General features: G+C 39.0%; 1 protein-coding gene across 1 annotated transcript in view; it reads right to left on the reverse strand.

Annotated features, from left to right (window-relative positions):
* The window catches only part of ACAA2 (acetyl-CoA acyltransferase 2), a 35,883-nt gene that overhangs the window by 3,836 nt on the left and 9,290 nt on the right, over positions 1-22,757 (reverse strand). Inside the window, exons 2-7 of the mRNA XM_061400149.1 lie at positions 22,010-22,176; positions 15,341-15,469; positions 10,284-10,400; positions 7,628-7,775; positions 5,601-5,776; positions 4,015-4,144 (exon numbers count right to left, since the gene is read on the reverse strand). Of these exons, the coding sequence (XP_061256133.1) occupies positions 4,015-4,144; positions 5,601-5,776; positions 7,628-7,775; positions 10,284-10,400; positions 15,341-15,469; positions 22,010-22,176 (867 nt within the window). The remainder of the gene's footprint in view (positions 1-4,014; positions 4,145-5,600; positions 5,777-7,627; positions 7,776-10,283; positions 10,401-15,340; positions 15,470-22,009; positions 22,177-22,757) is intronic.

Genomic DNA, 22,757 nt, shown 5'->3' on the forward strand with positions numbered 1-22,757 from the left:
CAAAAACCAATTTCACCTTGTAAATATCAAATTTCTCCTTTTTTACTAAACAGGTAAGTAAGGAGGAAATAATGTGACAGTAACTAAAAATCTTGCTACCCTGATAGCACACAATATTAAATGACATGAGAGTAAGAAACAGAAAATGGGACAAGGATGAAAAGCTGTTCATGCAAATTGTAGACGAGAGACTTAACATGAAAAATTCTACCATAAATGACCTTAAGAGTTCAAACAGCCCAAGGAGTGAGGTTTTGTATAGACGGTTTGTTAAAATGCATCTTATTTTTTTTAACTTTAGTTTTTAAAAAAAGTTTTTGCCGCTCAGTGCAACTGGCACAGGGATCTTAATTCCCTAAAGAGGGATCAAAACCAGGCCACAGCAGCGAAAGCACCAAGTCCTAACTACTGGACTGCCAGGGAATTCCCATGTATAGATAGTTCTTAATACCAAATGCCAAGGCAAACTGAGTACTCACCTGGAATACAAATCATACATTCCCAGTAGAGAAGTGACTGTGGCTATGCTCTGAATTTTCAGGCCCATTTTGGACAAAAGGCAAGAAATAGCACTGGTATCTCCACATGGGCACACCAAGATAAAAAGCTACCAGGCACTTCAGGGAAAAGATAGCTAAAGCAAGGAGATGTTTGTAACCCCAACAGGAGGCAGAGATTCAAAATAAAACATAACTCTCACTGAAGAAATGCAAATCCACCTTTAAAAACTTTGGAAATAAACTCTAAGTCCCAGATTTCTGATGATCACTAATGACAGTTCAATTTTGTTGTTCAGTCGTTAAGTCGCATCTGACTCTTTGCGACCCCATGGACTGCAGCACACCAGGCTTCTTCGTCCTTCTTTATTTCCTGGAGTTTGCTCAAATTCAGGTCTATTGAGTCGGTGATGCTATCTAACTATCTCATCTGCTGCTGCTCCCTTCTCCTTCTGCCCTCAATCTTTCCCAGCATCAGGGTCTTTTCCATTGAGTCAGCTCTTCACATCAGGTGGCCAAAGTATTGGACCCTATTTTTAATATTGCTCATAATTTTAAGTAAATTGATATTTCTTTCCAAAATATAAAAAATCTGGCTAGGGATGATTATCTACTTCTCTATCCTCCCTTAGAGGATAAAACTTCCATAAACATCTAAAAAGAAAAATATGTGGTGTTTTGTTGAATTCAAGTAGTCAAACATTTTATAACAAGCTTCACAAACATATGTAAGGTAAAATGGGAAATCAGTCTTCACAAGAAAAGCATAACACAATCTAAATATAATAATTAATTTGGTCACCTAATTAAAAAGCTTCTTGGACAATTATCTGTTGATGGGTAGGGCTACCAAAAAATGCTTTCCAATTTAAAGCATCAGTTCTATATGGGCTACTGATTTAATATAGAATCTAATTCCAGATTCTCTTTGTATCTTTAAGACATGAAAATGGATAGATAGTCAATAGCAGAGCATTGATTATCCAGCATGGTCAGGGGATGCAGTACTCACAGGTGTGAAAGCTACACACAACTAAAAGCTGAGGATGTAAAACCACTGTTCATACCTCCCTGCCTTCATAATCATGACTAAATGTGTTAGTATTAACTTAGAATTGTTATAGTCAATTTTAACAATATGTTAGGCTACAAGCTAATTTTTAAAGGACTGTTTCCCTACCACTTTGCTATTTACTGGGCCTTAGGAAGGTATAGTGGTTTTGCTGGGAAAAGGACACCGTATTTCTAGTAATGGCTCCTACCACTAATAGCTGTGTAACCCTTGGGTACCTTTGGTAGCTATAAGCTTCTCATCCAAAGTGCTTTGAGCTGGTTTTTAACCCGTTACTTTTAAGGATATCTTTCTACAAATGAAGCCCAATAACAGGTAAAGCTATAGCTGTCCCAGTTGAAGAGGCTCAAAGTTCCATGTACCCATCCCCTATCACTGCCTCTCATGGGGAGGTCCAGGGAGCACTGCTTCTCCATAACTGTGTCCTTCCTTGGAACCATTAATTGCGCCCTTCAATTCCTGGCTTTCCACCTTTTTATGGATCTGTACCTACTGGGCAGGGCTAAGCATTGCTATATGTTGAATAACTGCATAACTGGAGAACAACTGTTCTTAGAATTTGGATTGATGAATCAATCTCCACCACATACTCAATAATCTACTCTCCCTTATTTATTCAGCTGGTGCATTTCATGCAGTTACCTTGTTTGGCCCCATATTACACCTGAGAGATGAGCTATTTAGGTGAGGGGGAGGACATCATATGGTGTGGGACAGAGCTCTGTCCCAACCCTGAGGAAAATTAGAATTCTTCCACAATGGCATTTATTGTATACTACAGGGCAAATATTCAGGCCCAAGAATAGAAGGAAAAAAAACTAAACTTTCTTGTTCACTGACCATGTCAATGTATCAGAAACTCTTAAGAGAGGTTAAACTGAAAACTGTAAAATAACTACTTATCTATATCAAATAAATATGGTTGATCATCAAAACCAGCTATACACTGAAAAAAACCCATATTCCACGATTCTACCTGGACCTACTAGATCAAACAAAATTTTGAGGTGGACTGGGGTTATGGTTAGATTTTGATCATCATTTGAGGTTGGGAACTACTGCCATAAATACCAAAATGATAAATGCCATACCAATACACAGATGTTTAATTTTTAAAGCTATCTTTCATTTCTAAGACAAAAGTTGTACTTTGTTGACAGTAGGTAGCTAAAAGTTAGTAAGTTTTTAAGACCATAATAAAGAAAAAACAAATGACTTTTAACAGATGGTTCCAAAGCTTGCAGTTCTGGTTGACATAATTTACAACACAGTGAAAAATGACAAGGTATGGACATGCCAGCTTTCTTTCTGAGGAATTCTGTACAGAGATGAATCTCTCAAGGACATGGCAACAAACATGGCTGGTATTAATTTAGTCCCAAATCAACATAAGTGATTTTTATCTGAGTAGCACCTAGAGGCTTACACTGAAGAACTTCTGAGAAGGCAGGCTGGAAATAGGTGATCTCCCTTTAAATCTTAGGACCTACTTCAAAAACCCATTTAGTTAGTCAAAAAAGGCCTAAGTATATAGGAAAATCTTTTGGCTCACCAAAAATCTGAATCTATAACCTAGGGCAGGCTTTTTCTTGGGGTATGAAGGTATAGGTGGGATAGATCAAAGCCAATTTTATTTTTGTGAGGCACATAATTGGCTCCCTGTCTCCCCAGAGAATGATGCAGGAACTATTAAAATTCAGTATTATCTACAGTTCCTAGGAGTGTATCCAGCAAAAAGTTTTTTGTTTTCCTTCTAATTCATATTTTTGGAGCCAAGACTATACATATTCGTAGGGAGCTCCAAATTTTCTCCTGCTAGTATTCTGCCAATTGAGATGCACTGTTTAGAATTCTTCATTTTCCTATGAAGTCATAGATAGGCCAGGTGCATTATTTCTTTGACTTCCTGAGGTAACAGAGGGAAAAGAGCACTGGGACAAGACTTGGATTCACACCCCCATTTCATCACTTACTGCTTTTGAACTTAAAAGACCATCCCCCCAAGCCTCAGTTTTTCTATTCACAAAGAAATCTCACTTACTAGGGTTGTGGGAAGATTAAATGAGCTACATGTAAAATCATGTGAAAAACACCCAGCGGGGTCGTATCTTCTCTACTTGGTCCCATGATCTCTCCCATCTCCCACTTTTGTCTGTCTTGTCATTACCTTGTAATGCTTCTCTGTTGTTTACTGTGTGTTAATTTTATATATTTTAAATGGACAACATGACACGATTACTGCCCACAAGGAGTTTACATGGTCTTGGTCTTCCTGTTGTGTCAAGCATAGCTTTTCATAAAGATGGGTTGTTTAAATGACTGATGACCAATTTCCTCTTCCCCAAAAGTGACCTTGAATGTGGCTACTGTTTCAGGAATCTGAATGCCAAAGGAGATTTATCTCCAGAAACATAACCGAACCAATTTGTATCACTATAAACTTACCAATACCCATGATAGTGGGATCACATCCAGACACAAAATAGCCCACAATTCTTGCCAGTGGTGTGAAGTTATGTTTTTTAACAGCATCTTCACTAGCTATGATAACAGCTCCAGCACCATCGGAAACCCCCTTGGAAACAAACACATGATTAACTAGAGGATAGAAGAATATAGTTCATCAAGCTTTGAGCTAATGGAGTGCTGTTAGCATTATGGCAACATATAGGAAGCAGCCCCATAATCTGGAACACAAGTAGCACTAGTGATAAACTGCTGTATTAAAGAGATTGTCTCAGGCACAGAACACGAGCTCACTAAGCGGAACAGGAAAGAATGTAAAGGAAAAGCTTATATCCTGATGTGGGTAGATTGAAGAAGAAATCTGATGAGGTGCACACATGAGGAAGAAAAAGTAAAATAATAAACCAGGTAGATTTCACTGTACAGCACATGGCACTCGGCTCCATGTCATGTGGCAGCCTGGATGGGAGGGGAGTTTGGGGGAGAATGGATACATGTATCTGTACGGCTGAGTCCCTTTGCTGTTCACCTGAAACTACCTCAACATTGTTTGCTAGTTGGCTACAGATCAGATCAGATCAGTCGCTCACTTGTGCCTGACTCTTTGTGACCCAATGAATCGCAGCATGCCAGGCCTCCCTGTCCATCACCAACTCCCAGAGTTCACTGAGACTCACGTCCATCGAGTCAGTGATGCCATCCAGCCATCTCATCCTCTGTCATCCCCTTCTCCTCCTGCCCCCAATCCCTCCCAGCATCAGTCTTTTCCAATGAGTCAACTCTTCGCATGAGGTGGCCAAAGTACTGGAGTTTCAGCTTTAGTATCATTCCTTCCAAAGAAATCCCAGGGCTGATCTCCTTCAGAATGGACTGGTTGGATCTCCTTGCAGTCCAAGGGACTCTCAAGAGTCTTCTCCAACACCACAGTTCAAAAGCATCAATTCTTCGGCGCTCAGCCTTCTTCACAGTCCAACTCTCACATCCATACATGACCACAGGAAAAACCATAGCCTTGACTAGACGAACCTTTGTGGGCAAAGTAATGTCTCTGCTTTTGAATATGCTATCTAGGTTGGTCATAACTTTCCTTCCAAGGAGTAAGCATCTTTTAATTTCATGGCTGCAGTCACCATCTGTAGTGATTTTGGAGCCCGGAAAAATAAAGTCTGACGCTGTTTCCACTGTTTCCCCATCTATTTCCCATGAAGTGGTGGGACCGGATGCCATGATCTTCGTTTTCTGAATGTTGAGCTTTAAGCTAACGTTTTCACTCTCCACTTTCACTTTCATCAAGAGGCTTTTGAGTTCCTCTTATAAAAAGTTAAAAAAAGAAAAAGGTAGATTTCCTTCTAACAGTCTGAAAAGACTAAGAAATTGGCAGAGTATTATATAAGGGTCCCCTAATTTATTTTGGAGTATGAAAACCCAAATTAACAGAATATGAACACTACTAGCTTAGGCTAAGTAACTAAAGATCAGCATGAAAAGCATCTAAAAGATATTGCCTGATCAGTCTGCAGTGAACACAGTAAGAAGAGTTCAAGGTAGGCCCAGGTGCTACCTACCGACGCATTCCCTGCAGTAACGGTTCCTTCTTTCTTGAACACTGGAGGAAGTTTATTTAACTGCTCCATGGTTGTTTGGGGCCGAGGATGTTCATCTACTTGCATTGTCTGTTTTCCTTTCCTTGTCTTCACCTCAACTGGTGCCATCTCATTATCAAAGTAGCCAGCATCATTAGCTAAAATAGTAGAAAGACTGTTCATAAGAATGGGGAGAAAAAAAGAACATAAACTAGAAAAATGAAATCAAATATATCCTTCAATTTAATTTCTGTTCTGTCCTTTCCTCTCAGTCTACTTTAATATAAGCTTTTATTACTTACATAACTTACCTTGTCTATTGCAGGATTTAATATACTGTCACCTATGCAGATACATTCTGTAATATTACAATTTTGACATTTGTTTTACTACAACATTTTTTATAAGGTACTGCTAGATTATTAGTGTTTGTCTGCTACCTACAGATGTAGTGACATCAAATGGATTTAATGCCCTTTTTTAACTTCTCTGGGTGAGATACGAAATAGTTTAAAAAGTTACCAAGTTGTATTAATACTGATAGTCTATAAGAATGTACACTTAAAATTTTACTAAGAGGATAGATCTCATGTTAACTGTTTTTAGCACAATAAGGAAAAGGTTACCAAGTTATCTATGTCACCAAGTCATTTATCACTGAAATTTAATGACAGGCAATGTGAAGAAATTATATGTGCTATTACTGACACAGTTCTAAGTAAAACAGCTTATCTACTTCCAACCCCATTGACTGGAGTGGATGATAGTTAATCTAAAGCTTCAGAAACAGAGTAAGTCAGGAATGCATGCATGCTCAGTCACTCAGTAGTGTCTGATTCTTTGCAACCCCATGAACTGCAGCCCTCCAGGCTCCTCTGTCCTTGGCTTTTCCAGGTAAGAATACTGGAGTGGGTTGCCATTTCCTCCTCCAGGGGACCTTCCCAACCCAGGGATTGAACTCATGTCTCCTGCACTGGCAGGTGACTCTTTACCACTGAATTACCTGGGGAGCCCAAGTTAGAAATAATACCACCTTAAAGTTGATGCCAGTTCATAACAGGCTAACACTTCATTTGTTTTTCACAACAATTCTGTTAGAGAAAAAGGGAAGGCAAATATTTTTACCTCTATTATTAGCACAGTGAATAAATGCTTGGTAAATAAATGATTGAAGTCAGAAAATCTGCCAGCGGCAAAACTAGAAACAAACTAACTCTTGACCTTTAGACCAATACCCTTTCACTTAAATGTGTAACTAAAAACAGGAAGACTTGGATCAGTTCCATTCCACTTATCCATCTGAAATACTAAAATGAACTTTATCCTCACTATTTCACTTATTTAATACCCCCTAAATAAAGTGTCTGCTCATTTATAATAGTTTAGTTTTCAAAACTCTTTTCAGGGGACTAACACATTTTCCGACTCACCACACTGATAAAAGAGCAGCTGTCGTTCTGCCCGTTTTGGACTGGCTCCCCAGCAGTGTGCAGTGTTACACAAGGGCACCACAGCTGTGGCCTTGGGCTAGTTCTGGGTCTCTGAGGCAGATGCAATGATTCTCAATTAGGAATGGGAGAGGGAAGTCATAAAAGGATCCCCAATGAGTCTTTCCCAAACATACCATCCCCTTCTTGTGAGTATAAGATGCCTCTTGGGGAACTACATCCTCTGCCCCAGGGAACTAGCACTTCCAAGAGACTGCATCATAGCCCTCAGAGTCTTCTACCATTTGGGGCAAAATTCAAGTGTTTAGATAAGACCAATCATCCACACTACTTTTTAAGTAGCATTCACATACTTCAAAAGAGAAACTTCCAGTTAATTTGCAATCATTAACAGAATATTCAATATTTAACCATTAAAAACAAAGAAATAATAAAAAAAAATATGAGTTTCAAAAGACATCATTTTAAACAATATTATTATATGGCCTTTATAATCTAAAAGGATAAAAACCTTTCCTAGCTTTCTTTCTAAAGATATCTGTAATAACGACTTTCACTGACCAGTTTTCCACCTCTGCTGTGATTGCAGGGCGTATCTGTCACAATCTTCTCTGCTTATTTGATGTTTTACAGCAAGATTCTCTGCAGTAATTGCCATCGGCATTTGGACATGCGTATCTGTTAATCCTGTCCACAGAGTGTCTTCCAGCTGTTAAAAGACATTAATAAAGTCATTTGTAAAATTTGAAAGTAATATGCTAACATTTCTTTAAATAATCAACAGTGCCAACAAAAAAGGTAAAAGTAAAATGAGGTTTTCTGATGAGCATTTACTATTACTATGATTTATATTTGGTTTTGAGACATTTTCTAAAAAAACTCCTAGAGGAAAACATAGGCAAAACACTCTTTGACATACATCACAGCAGGATTGTCTATGATCTACCTCCCGAGAGTAATGGAAATAAAATAAAAAATAAACAAATGGAACCTAATTAAACTTAAAAGCTTTTGCACAACGAAGGAAAGTATAAGCAAGGTGAAAAGACAGCCTTCAGAATGGGAGAAAATAATAGCAAACGAAGCAACTGACAAAAAATTAATCTCAAAAACATACAAGCAGCTCCTACAGCTCAATGCCAGAAAAATAAACGACCTAGTCAAAAAATGCGCCAAAGAACTAAACAGACATTTCTCCAAAGAAGACATATAGATGGCTAACAAACACATGAAAAGATACTCAACATCACTCATTATCAGAGAAATGTAAATCAAAACCACAATGAGGTATCATCTCAATCCAGTTAGAATGGCTGCTATCAAAAAGTCTACGAACAATTAATGCTGGAAAGGGTATGGAGAAAAAGGAGCCCTCTTACACTGTTGGTGGGAATGCATCCCAAACTAGTACAGCCACTATGGAGAACAGTGTGGAAATTCCTTAAAAAACTGGAAATAGAACTGCCATATGACCCAGAAATCCCACTACTGAGCATACACACTGAGGAAACCAGAATTGAAAGAGACACGTGTACTCCAATGTTCATCACAGCACTGTTTATAATAGCCAGGACATGGAAGCAACCTAGATGTCCATCAGCAGATGAATGGATAAGAAAGCTGTGGTACATACACACAATGGAGTATTACTCAACCATTAAAAAGAACGCATTTGAATCAGTTCTAATGAGGTGGATGAAACTGGAGCCTATTATACAGAGTGAAGTAAGTCAGAAAGAAAAACACCAATACAGTATACTAATGCAAATAAGTGGAATTTAGAAAGATGGTAACGATGACCCTATATGCGAGACAGCAAAAGAAACACAGATGTAAAGAACAGTCTTTTGGACTCTGTGGGAGAAGGTGAGGGTGGGATGATTTGAGAGAATAGTATTGAAACATGTATATGATCATATGTGAAGCAGATCACCGGTCCAGGTTTGATGCATGAGACAGGGTGTTCAGGGCTGGTGCCCTGGGATGACCCTGGGGGATGGGATGGGGAGGGAGGTGGGAGGGGGATTCTGGATGGGGAACACATGTATGCCTGTGGCTGATTCATATCAATGTCTGGCAAAAACCACTACAATACTGTAAAGTAATTAGCCTCCAATTAAAATAAATTAATTAAAAAATAAAAACACCATCATAAAATGCACACTTTCTCTGCTCTAAACACAGGGCTCTAAGGAGGACCAACAGTGCTAAATGTGAAAGGTAAGAATGTAGAAAGTCATCCTACAATCAAAGCTTAAACCCTCAAGCTTCCACTTCGTAAGAAACTTCAGTTCTCATGCAACGTTTCCCTGTAGCCCACCTCTGTAAGGCAGTTATGAACACCCTCAGAGACTATAGCTGTGCTCTTTTTTCCATCCCACACCTCCAGTGGCAGCAATAGCAGGTTCTACCAGTTATTATGAGACTAAAAAAGCCTGGGATAGGCTGGGTTTTGTTATCCAATTAGTTAGTCTCTGATAAATGGGCCCCCCCTGTTTCTTCTAGACTGCCTTGTCACCCTTTGAGTTGCTGACCTGTCTTTCCAAAGGTTTTCTCAAATGTATTAGGAATCTTACATATTATCTCATATTATTTAAGTGTTATTCAGTTCAACTTTCAAAAAGGCCAGGTGAGAAACAGGGTGGACAGGATAAATCAATGATTATGACTGGGAAAGCCTAAGAACATACAATGTCATTGGCCCTTTGATGCAAAAAGGACAGCACACTATCACCCTTAACAGCACTACTCAGGTGGTTTGTAAAGGACTGTTGTTTATCTGACTGACTTGGACACTATAACCTATTTCAAGAGAATGTTTTCTGTGGTAAAGAAGAAATCTATTTGATGGAGATTGCTCCAGAAATAAAATTTCCATTAATTATGGCAAAGATTTAATTATCTGGCTTACCAGTTGTTCAGTAGAGAGATTAATTCGATCTTTACCCATCTGTTTAATCCATTACTTCCCTTGCTTCATCTCCCCAAGTGTTAATTACACTAGCAGACGTGTGCTGAGATAAAGTCAAATTTTATGTGAGTTAAAATGTCAAAATCAACAACTATGAAATAGTTTACAGATTTCAAATAATTCATATCTTGCCAAATCCCTATTAACAGAACTGGTTTAAGTTTTTTTCTCTGCCCCAAAATGGTGTTATTAAAATTACAGTATAATAGCATAGAAATAATTCTTAAAAATTTTAATGATTCCAACCTTGAGCTCTGATCCAAGCTTAGTTCCAAAACGAATATTTCTGACACAGTAGGGAGCCTGGCTCATGCTTTCAGTTCCTCCACACAGGACAACTTCAGAGTCTCTAGAACAAATTTCCTATTTAAAAACAAACAAACAACACCCCAAAATCCTTTTATTGTGACGGAAATATGTATTAAGCAGTAAACCAACAGTGAAGCTAATAAGTGCCCTTCTTACAGTCAAACGTTCACATTACAGTGTCTCAAAGGGAAATACAAGTGATTTCAAAGCGAATGTAAAATATTCATTCCCAAGATACAAGGAGGAAAAAAGCTAGCAGACTTTTCAATCATTTACGTAGAAGTAACAAATCCTACCTACATTTTGACAAAGAATGGTAATTCATAACTCAATACACATCTTGAAAACTAGCAGAGATATTATAGTATAAATGTACAGATTGCCAGCAGATAAAGAATAAGCCATTAAAAAGGCAAAAGTAAAATTTATCCTATTAATCAATGGACTTGAAGTAGACCAGCTTTATAAAAACTATGTTAACCTATGGTAGTCATAAAGAGGAATCTGTTTATTCCAATTTTTCCCACTATTTGCATTTCTCAGAAAAACCCCAAATAACAATCCTCTAGGAGCCCAATGTTTAAAATGATTGCTAGGAAAATCAGGGTACATATATTGTAACAGAAATAAATAAATAAATGTGAAAGTAACTTGTTCATTACAATATGTTTTATCTTTCATTTTGTAATAAAAGATGAAGACTTTGAAAACATAAAGACATTGACAAATTAAATTTTACTGTGTCCCTTTTCCCTATGCTCAAGGGAGGAAATCTATTTGCTCAACTATCCCTTGAAGAGATACTAGTTTGTCCTTTGACCAACAGTATTATTCAGTACCTTTATAATAAAATACATTTTGTATCATCCTCTAAATTCTCCAACTCCCTTCCTTACCTTATAGTCTTTATTCACTGTTTTGAACTGCCTTACCTGGAACTCTTGTAGACCTGGCATCAGATTCTGCCACTACAACTTAGTAAACTTAATGCCTTTAATAATCAATTTCCTTGCCTATAAAATGGGAATAACAGTTCTTGCCTCATAGGACTGTTGTGACGATTATGTGAGACACTGAATGTAAATCTATGTCTGGCACATAGGAAGCACTCAATAAAAATGAGTCACGACTAGCTTTTTAAAAACTGTGATAAAATACACATAGCATAAAACTTACCATTCTAATCAACTCTAGCTGCGCAAGTCATTAAGCACATTCACAATGTTATGCAACCAACTACCATTACTTCCAGAAGTCTTATCAGCTTCCAAAATGAAACCCTGTATCCATTAAAGACTAACTCCCCATTTTCTCTTCCCCACAGGCCCCAGCAATCCCCATTTTACTTTCTGTCTCTATGAATCTGACCAATCTAGGGACCTCATATAAGTGGACTCATACAGTATTTGTCCTTTAGTGACTGGCTTGTTCCATTTAGCATGGTGTTTACAGGGTTCATCACTAGCTTTTATGAAATGATTTTCTTGCATGCTCATAATGTATATATCCAAAAAATGATTTTCTTTCTATGAATATTTTTCCAAGAAAAATCAAATATTGACCTCTCTTCATAAATATTACAAAATTTAAAACATAGTGTTACACTGAAGTGAGGCATTTCCTCTCAGTTCAGTTCAGTCACTCAGTCCTGTTCGACTCTTTGCGACCCCATGAATTGCAGCACGCCAGGCCTCCCTGTCCATCACCAATTCCTGGAGTTCACTCAAACTCACGTCCATCGAGTCGGTGATGCCATCCAGCCATCTCATCCTCTGCTGTCCCCTTTTCATCCTTCTCCCAGTCCCTCCCAGCATCAGAGTCTTTTCCAATGAGTCAACTCTTTGCATGAGGTAGCCAAAGTACTGGAGTTTCAGCTTTACCATCATTCCTTCCAAAGAACACCCAGGACTGATCTCCTTTAGAATGGACTGGTTGGATCTCCTTGAAGTCCATGGGACTCTCAAGAGTCTTCTCCAACACCACAGTTCAAAAGCATCAATTCTTCGGTGCTCACTTTCTTCACAGTCCAACTCTCATATCCATACGTGACTACTGGAAAAACCATAGCCTTTCCTAGATGGACCTTTGTCGGCAAAGTAATGTCTCTGCTTTTGAATACGCAATCTAGGTTGGTCTTAACTTTCCTTCCAAGGAGTAAGTGTTTTTTAATTTCATGGCTGCACTCACCATCTGCCGTGATTTTGGAGCCCCAAAAAAATAAAGTCTGACACTGTTTCCACATCTATTTCCCATGCAGTGATGGGACCAGATGTCCTGATCTTCATTTTCTGAATGTTGAGCTTTAAGCCAACTTTTTCATCAAGAGGCTTTTTAGTTCCTCTTCACTTTCTGCCATTAGGGTGATGTCATCTGCATATGTGAGGCTATTGATATTTCTCCCAGCAATCTTGATTCCAGGTTGTGCTTCTTCTAGCCCAGCATTTCTCATGATGTACTCTGCATATAAGTTAAATAAGCAGGATGACAATATACAGCCTCGATGTACTCCTTTTCCTATTTGGAACCAGTCTGTTGTTCCATGTCCAGTTCTAACTGCTGCTTCCTGACCTGCATACAGGTTTCTCAAGAGGCAGGTCAGGTGGTCTGGTATTCCCATCTCTTTGAGAATTTTCCACAGTTTATTGTGATCCACACAGTCAAAGGCTTTGGCTTAGTCAATAAAGCAGAAATAGATGTTTTTCTGGAATTCTCTTGCTTTTTCCATGATCCAGTGGACGTTGGCAATTTGATCTCTGGTTCCTCTGCCTTTTCTAAAACCAGCTTGAACATCTGGAGGTTCACGGTTCACATATTGCTGAAGCCTGGCTTGGAGAATTTTGAGCATTACTTTACTAGCATGTGAGATGAGTGCAATTGTGCGGTAGTTTGAACATTCTTTGGCATTGCCTTTCTTTGGGATTGGAATGAACACTGACCTTTTCCAGTCCTGTGGCCACTGCTGAGTTTTCCAAATTTGCTGGCATATTGAGTGCAGCACTTTCACAGCATCATCTTTTAGGATTTGAAATAGCTCAACTGGAATTCCATCACCTCCACTAGCTTTGTTCATAGTGATGCTTCCTAAGGCCCACTTGACTTCATATTCCAGGATGTCTGGCTCTAGGTGAGTGATCACACCATTGTGATTATCTGGGTCATGAAGATCCTTTTTGTACAGTTCTTCTGTCTATTCTTGCCATCTCTTCTTAATATCTTCTGCTTCTATTAGGTCCATACCATTTCTGTCCTTTATCGAGCCCATCTTTGCATGAAATGTTCCCTTGGTATCTCTAATTTTCTTGAAGGGATCTCTAGTCTTACCCATTCTGTTGTTTTCCTCTATTTCTTTGCACTGATCGCTGAAGAAGGCTTTCTTATCTCTTCTTGCTATTCTTTGGAACTTTGCATTCAGATGCTTATATCTGTCCTTTTCTCCTTTGCTTTTAGCTTCTCTTCTTTTCACAGCTATTTGTAAGGCCTCCCCAGACAGCCATTTTGCTTTTTAGCATTTCTTTACCATGGGGATGGTCTTGATCCCTGTCTCCTGTACAATGTCACGAACCTCATTCCATAGTTTATCAGGCACTCTATCAGATCTAGTCCCTTAAATCTATTTCTCACTTCCACTGTATAATCATAAGGAATTTGATTTAGGTCATACCTGAATGCTATGCTATGCTATGCTAAGTCACTTCAGTCGTGTCCGACTCTGTGTGACCCCATAGATGGCAGCCACCAGGCTCCCCCATCCCTGGGATTCTCCAGGCAAGAACACTGGAGTGGGTTGCCATTTCCTTCTCCAATGCATGAAAGTGAAAAGTGAAAGTGAAGTCACTGAGTCTTGTCCGACTCTTAGCGACCCCATGGACTGCAGCGTACCAGGTTCCTCCATCCATGGGATTTTCCAGGCAAGAGTACTGGAGTGGGGTGCCATTGCCTTCTCCATCATACCTGAATGGTCTAGTGGTTTTCCCTACTTTCTTGAATTTAAGTCTGAATTTAGCAATAAGGAGTTCATGATCTGAGCCACAGTCAGCTCCTGGTCTTGTTTTTGCTGACTGTATAGAGCTTCTCCATCTTTGGCTGCAAAGAATACAATCAATCTGATCTCGGTGTTGACCATCTGGTGATGTCCATGTGTAGAGTCTTCTCTTGTGTTGTTGGAAGAGGGTGTTTGCTATGACCAGTGCGTTCTCTCGGCAAAACTCTATTAGCCTTTGCCCTGCTTCATTCTGTATTCCAAGGCCAAATTTGCCTGTTACTCCAGATGTTTCTTGACTTCCTACTTTTGCATTCCAGTCCCCTATAATGAAAAGGACATCTTTTTTGGGTGTTAGTTCTAAAAGGTCTTGTAGGTCTTCATAGAACTGTTCAACTTCAGCTTCTTTAGCATTACTGGTTGGGGCATAGACTTAGATTACTCTGATATTGAATGGTTTGCCTTGGAAACGAACAGAGATCATTTTGCTGTTTTTGAGACTGCATTCCAAGTACTGCATTTCAGACTCTTTTGTTGACCATGATGGCTACTCCATTTCTTCTAAGGGATTCCTGCCCGCAGTAGAGGATACAATGGTCATCTGAGTTAAAATCACCCATTCCAGTCCATTTTAGTTCGCTGATTCCTAGAATGTCGACATTCACTCTTGCCATTTCCTGTTTGACCACTTCCAATTTGCCTTGATTCATGGACCTGACATTCCAGGTTCCTATGCAATATTGCTCTTTACAGCATCGGACCTTGGTTCTATCACCAGTTACATCCACAACTGGGTGTTGTTTTTGCTTTGGCTCCATCCCTTCATTCTTTCTGGAGTTATTTCTCCACTGATCTCCAGTAGCATATTGGGCACCTACTGACCTGGGGAGTTCCTCTTTCAGTATCCTATCATTTTGCCTTTTCATACTGTTCATGGCGTTCTCAAGGCAAGAATACTGAAGTGGTTTGCCATTCCCTTCTCCAGTGGACCACATTCTGTCAATGCTGCTCTTACCTGACATCCACTCACAATGGACTGGAAACCAGAGCCACAGAGCCTATTAATAGTGATAGCTGGGGTCTCTTTTGGGATTCCCACACGCAAACCAACATGTCTTGCCAAGTATATAGCATCTGAAGAACTCTGGAACAGAAGGAAAAGAAAAAGAATTGCCTCTATAAATCTAGGAAATCAAGAAAAAGGACGAAATATACTAAAATGTCCATAATCTTTAAAAAATTATAAACAATTTGGCTCTAAGGTATGACATAATACATACAGGTATAACATATTTTGTACATTAAGTGTGAATGATTTGAATATAAACTGTAATTTGGTTGACTGGTTTTTAAACAAACTAAGTATGAGAAATTCTTATATTAAATCTTCAGGAGAATACAGAATTTTATAACAATCAGAGCTGTTTAAAAATGTAATAGGCTGTCTCAAAGTAGTATGTGCTTTACCAAAGGATGCATCTGAGACTGTGGTTCGCAACCTTGGCTGCGCACTGTAATAACCAGGGAAGCTTTGTTAACGTAGAAACACACATAAAACAAGGTTATTTTTTGATCTGTTAACAAATATGTTGTGGCTGGAGGCTCACAGGAACTGTCATTTCACTGGAAACGGTTGTTCAGCAGTTGCTAATTCAGCATACTCTATATGCTGAATATACAAAACGACAAACTATACAAAACATAACTAGTGTGAATATTGAGAACTGACTACCATGAACAGTTGTGTGCCAATAAATTATATGCATGCATATTAAATCACTTCAGTGGTGTCTGACTCTTTGTGACTCTATGGACTATAGCCTGCCAGGCTCCTGTGTCCATGGGGATTCTCCACACAAGAATACTGGAGTGGACTGCCATGCCCTCCTCCAGGGGATCTTCCCAACCCAGGGATCAAATCCATGTCTCTTAAGTCTTTTGCACTGGCAAGCAAATTCTTTAACACTAGTGCCACCTAGGAAGCCCAATAAATTACTTAGGTGAAAAGGAAAAATGCCTTGAAAGAAATAACCTTCCAAAACCAAGTCAAGGAAAAATGGACAATCAGAATAGAACTATAACAAGTGAGTTCAGTTCAGTTCAGTCACTCAGTTGTGTCCGACTCTTTGCAACCCCATGGACTGCAGCATGCCAGGCCTCCCTGTCCATCACCAACTCCCAGAGTTTACTCAAACTCATGTCCATTGAATCAGTGATGCCATCCAACCATCTCATCTTCTGTCATCCCCTTCTCCTCCTGCCTCCAATATGTCCCAGCATCAGGGTCTTTTCAAATGAGTCAGTTCTTCATAGCAGGTGTCCAAAGTACTGGAGTTTCAGCATCAACATCAGTCCTTCCAATGAATATTCAGGACTGATTTCCTTTAGGATGGACTGGTTGGAATTCCTCGCAGTCCAAGGGACTTTCAAGAGTCTTCTCCAACACCATAGTTCAAAAGCGTTAATTCTTTGGTGCTCAGCTTTCGTCATAGTACAACTCTCACATCCACACATGACTACTGGAAAAACCATAGCCTTGACTAGATGGACCTTTGTTGGCAAAGTAATGTCTCTGCTTTTTAATAAGCTGTCTACGTTGGTCATAACTTTTCTTCCAAGAAGCAAGTGTCTTTTAATTTCATGGCCGCAATCACCATCTGTAGTGATTTTGGAGCCCAAAAAAATAAAGTCTGACACTGTTTCCACTGTTTCCCCATCTATTTGCCATAAAGTGAGGGGACCAGATGCCATGATCTTAGTTTTCTGAATGTTGAGTTTTAAGTCAACTTTTTCACTCTCCTTTTTCATCAAGAGTTCTTTAGTTCTTCTTTGCTTTCTGCCATAAATGTGGTATCATTCTGCATATCTGAGGTTATTGATATTTCTCCCAGCAATCTTGATTTCAACTTGTGCTTCATCCAGTCCAGCATTTCTCATGATATACTCTGCATAGAAGTTAAATAAGCAGGGTAACAATATACAGCCTTGAAGTACTCCTTTCTTGATTTGGAACCAGTCTGTTGTTCCATGTCCAGTTCTAACTGTTGCTTCTTGACCTGCATACAAATTTTTCAGGAGGCAGGTCAGGTGGTCTGGTATTCCCATCTCTTTCAGAATTTTCCACAGTTTATTGTGATCCACACAGTCAAAGGCTTTGGCATAGTCAATAAAGCAGATGTTTTTCTGAAACTCTCTTGCTTTTTCGATGATTCAGCAGATGTTGGCAATTTGATCTCTGGTTCCTCTGCCTTTTCTAAATCCAGCTTGAACATCTGGAAGTTCATGGTTCACGTACTGTTGAAGCCTGACTTGGAGAATTTTGAGCATATTTTGCTAGCATGTTGGCTTCCCTGTGGCTCAGCTGGTAAAGAATTTGCCTGTAATGCAGGGGACCTGGGTTCGATCCCTGGGTTGGGAAGATCCTCTGGAGAAGGGAAAGGCTACCCATTCTAGTATTCTGGCCTGGAGAATTCCATGGACTGTATAGTCTATCGGGTCGCAAAGAGTCGGACATGACTGAGCAACTTTCACTTTCACTTCACTTTCACTTGCTAGCGTGTGAGATGAGTGCAATTGTGTGGTAGTTTGAGCATTCTTTGGCATTGCCTTTCTTTGGGATTGGAATGAAAACTGACCTTTTCCAGTCCTGTGGCCACTGCTGAGTTTTCCAAACTTGCTGGCATATTGAGTGCAGCACTTTCTTTTGCTGGCATATTGAGTGCAGCATCATCTTTTAGGATTTGAAATAGCTCAACTGGAATTCCACCATCTCCACTAACTTTGTTCGTAGTGATGCTTCCTAAGGCCCACTTGACTTCACAGTCCAGGATGTCTGGCTCTAGGTGAGTGATCAAACCATCGTGATTATACAAAGATCTTTTTGTACAGTTCTTCTGTGTATTCTTGCCACCTGTTCTTCATATCTTCTGCTTCTGTTAGGTCCATACCATTTCTGTCCTTTATTATGCCCATCTTTGCATGAAATGTTGTTCCCTTGGTATTTCTAATTTTCTTGAAGAGATCTCTGGTCCTTCCCATTCTATTGTTTTCCTCTATTTCTTTGCATTGATCACTAAGGAAGGCTTTCTTATCTCTTCTTGCTATTCTTTGGAACTCTCCATTCAAATGGGTATATCTGTCCTTTTCTCTTTTGCCTTTAGCTTCTCTTCTTTTCATAGCTGTTTGCAAGGCCTCCTCAGACAACCATTTTGCCTTTTTGCATTTCTTTTTCTTGGGGTGAAGACTGAATTAATTAGTACAAAACACTACTCACAAAAAAAGCCAGATGGGCTTCATTACTGAATTCTACCAAACATTTAAAGAAGATACCAATTATTCACGAACTGTTCCTAAAGAATAGAAAAGGATCACTTCCCAACTCAGCATGAAGCCAAAATTATACTGATAAAAAATCAAAGATATCACAAAAATTACTGATTAATATCTCTTATGAATATGGATATAAAAATCTTCAACAAAATACTAGCAAACAGAATTTAGCAATTTAGAAAAAGAATTATACACTATGATCAGTGCAAGGGTCATCGAGAAATGTAAGGTTGTTTCATCACCTGAAAGCAATTAATATATCACATTGTATCAACAGAATAAAAACCAAAAATCATATTATCTCAGTTGACATAGAAAGAGCAACTGACAAAAATCTAACAACTTTTCATGATAAAAACACTCAACAACCTAGGAACAGAAAAAGAATTTCCTCTATCTGATAAAGGAAATCTACAAAAATCCACATAACACCATACTTAGTGCTGAAAGACCAGAGGCTTTCCCCCACAGTATCAGGAACAAGAGAGCAACATCCATTTTTTGTCACTTTTATTCAACATCAGAGGTTCTAGACAGAATAATGAGGCAATAAAAATAAATACAAAAGTAAAAGAAATACAGATTGGAAAGGGAGAAGCAAAATTATCTCTGCTCTCAGATGACATGATGTTATATACAAAAAATCCTAAGTAATCAACTAGAAAACCATTAGAACTAATAAATGAGTTCTGCAAGGTTTCAGGATATAAGATTAAATATAAAGATCAACTGTATTTCTTTTTTCTTAAAATCAACTGCATTTCTATACACTTGCTATGAACAATCTGAAAATTAAATAAGAAAAGTTTCATTCACAGTAGTATGTAAAAGAACAAAATAGTAATAAATTTATAAAAGAAGTGCAAAATTTATATTCTGAAAACTGTAAGACATTGTTGAAAAAATTAAAGAGGATTTATACAAAAAACATGCCATATTCACAGATCAGAAAACTTACTAATACTGTTGAGATGGCAATACTCCGCCAACTGACCTACAGATTCAAAACAATCCTATCAGAATTGTAGCTGACTTCTTTGAAGAAATGGATAAACAGATTCTAAAATTCATATTTTAGAATTGCAGGAGACCCAGAATAGCCAAAACAACTTTGAAAAGAAAAACTGAGTAGAGACTCACATTTCTTTGATTTCTAAACTTACTATGAAGTAGTGATAATCAAGATAATCAAGACAGTGTGGAACTGACATATAAAGGGTAGACATACAGATAAGTGCAATAGAATGTGGAGTCAAAAAATAAAATCACGTGTCTATGGTCAGCTGATTTTCAATAACAGTGCCAAGACCATCCAATGGGAGAAAGAAGAGTCTTTTCAAATGGTGCTAGAACAACTGGATAGTCATATGCAAAAGAATGAATTTGAACCTGTACCTCAAAACATATATAAAAATTAAATAAAAATAAACCAAAGACCTAAATGTATGAGCTAAAACTAGAAGAAAACATAGGAATAAATCTTCACAACCTTAGATTTGGAAATAGATTCTTATATAATGACACCAAAAGCCTGAGCAATAACAACCAAAATTGGGCTTCATCAAAATTCAAAATTTTCATACTCTAGAGGATATAATTAAGAAATAAAAAGATAATCAAGTATAGAAAAATATTTGTAGATCATAATTTCTGTTAAGGGACTTGTATCTAGGATATAAAAACAACACTTATGAATCAATAATGAAAAGACAAATAACTTAATTAAAAAGTGGGAAAAGGATATTAATTAGACATTCTCCAAAAATCCACCTGCAATGCAGGAGACCCCAGTTTGGTTCCCAAGTCGGGAAGATCCACTGGAGAAGGGATAGGTTATCCACTCCGGTATTCTTGGGCTTCCCTTGTGGCTAAGCTGGTAAAGAATCCGCCTGTAATGTGAGAGACCTGGGTTTGATCCCTGGGTTGGGAAGATCCCCTGGAGAAGGGAATATAGCTACCCTCTCCAGTATTCTGGCCTGGAGAATTCCAGGGACTGTGCAGTACATGGGGTCACAAAGAGTCAGACAACGCTGAGTGACTTTCACTTTCAAGAAGATATAGCAATGGACACAAGCTCATGAAATTATGTTCAGTATCATCAATCATCAGGGAAAGGCAAATTAAAACCACAGTGAGATACTACTTCACATTCACTAGCATGGCTATAGTAATTAAAAAAAAAAAAAGACACACAATAACAAGTGTTGACAAGAATGTGGAGAAAGTGGAACCTTCATACCCTGTAGACGGGAATGTAAAATGTTTAGCCGCTTTGGAAAGCAATCTGAAAGCTTTGAAACAACTAAATGTAGAACTAACATATAACCTAGCATTTATACTCAGGCATACACCCAAGGGAAATGAAAACCTGTGTCCACACAGAAACTTGTACATGATGTTCAAAGCAGTATTATTCACAGGGGACAGTTGTGCACCTCTCTCTGAGCCTTCTCCCAAGCTCTAAGAGCTGAAAGCACGCAGTGGAGGAGGTGGCAGTAGTCTCAAGGCGTCTCACCCAGTCTGGAAACACCTTATAAGCCAGAAGAGCAGTGACTGGGGCTCTAGTACTGTCAGTGGCAGGGCTTCCCAGGTGGCTAGCGGTAAAGAACCCACCTGCCAATGCAGGAGATGTTAAGATGCACGTTCAGTCCCTGGGTTGGGAAGATCCCCTGGAGGAGGGCATGGCAACCCGCTCCAGTATCCTTCCCTGGAGAGTCCCATGGACAGAGGAGCCCGGTGGGCTATATAGTCCATAGGGCTACACAGTCAGACACGACTGGAGGGACTTAGCACACACGCACTGGTGGTGGCAAAGCACTAAATGTAGAGCCTCCATCCCATCAATGAGGTGTGGGAAGAGTAAGAGCATCCCCATATCTTGACCACACTTTGAAGGCATATTCAGCTTTCAATTACTGCAAATGAATGATCTATTTTGTACACCATATACAGCAAGGTAGAGGGTAAAAGAGCTTCTCATTCCCCAAAACAAACATTGACCAAACTTCTACTGTGTGTAAGAAATTATACACGACGTATTGCATTGCTTAGGCTTGCTATTCTCCCCAGGTGGCACACAGAGAGAACCAATTTACTTCAAGTAAGTCAAGGAAATTAATCTGTTATTTAAGAAGCAATGAAATGTATCCCAAGTCCCAGACAGATATGTAGTTTCCAAACATATGCTCCTTTGAATTATATATGCCACTGCTTCGGGGGTCAGGGAATTGCTTAAATTATGAATACCTTTAACTATTATTAACTAGTATACCATTATGACATGTTAAAGGAATTATTTTTAGAAACTGATAAAAGAAAGCAGTAGGAGTGAACACTTCCCTTCTGCCCTACTAACCTGCATGACATTGCCTACGACGACACTGTCGACAGTTTCAGGTGAGACTCTGCCAGCAGACAAGGCAGCCCTGGCAGCAAACTCAGCCATGTCAGTAGGTGTGAAGTCTTTCAGAAGACCTCCATAAGCTCCAAAGGGGGTCCGCTTAGCAGCAACGATGAACACACCTATTGCAAGGAGAATTTATAAGCAATTGCAGATTCGTCAGCAGCATCCCTAACATGCTTTAAATAATTCTCTGTGCACTTTACTATAAAGCACAATTTTCAATTAAATGACTGAAAATCTCCGTCGCTTAATACATAGCATGGGTCTCACACACACACAAGCAGTCCTAAGGGTTATCATTTTGATCAATACCTGCATGCGGCACCAAGAACTGCTTGGCAGGCTATGATGCAAATGCAAATCCATGTTGGCTGGACATTTTTATAAACTGATTATTTGCTGATGATTTGTTGAAAATGGAAATGCTTCTATTTGCTGAAATATATTGCTTAGTCACAGAATCAAAGAATCTCCCAACTAAAGGTGCCTGAAGGCCAAGCACTCACACCATGCATGCCCTCCAGACTATTTCTGATGAAAGGTCCTCTCTAACTTATGCTAAAGGCATGCTCTATTGTGTGAGGCAGTGTTACCATGAACGGGCAATAGAAACTAACGATTTTTTTCTCATACTGAACTGGCTTGGCTTACCAAATCTTCCATCCACCAATCCCAGTTCTATCCAAATGCATCCCAAACT

Source organism: Bos javanicus, chromosome 24, assembly GCF_032452875.1.
Source record: "Bos javanicus breed banteng chromosome 24, ARS-OSU_banteng_1.0, whole genome shotgun sequence".
In the NCBI taxonomy this organism is placed as follows: Eukaryota; Metazoa; Chordata; class Mammalia; order Artiodactyla; family Bovidae; genus Bos; species Bos javanicus.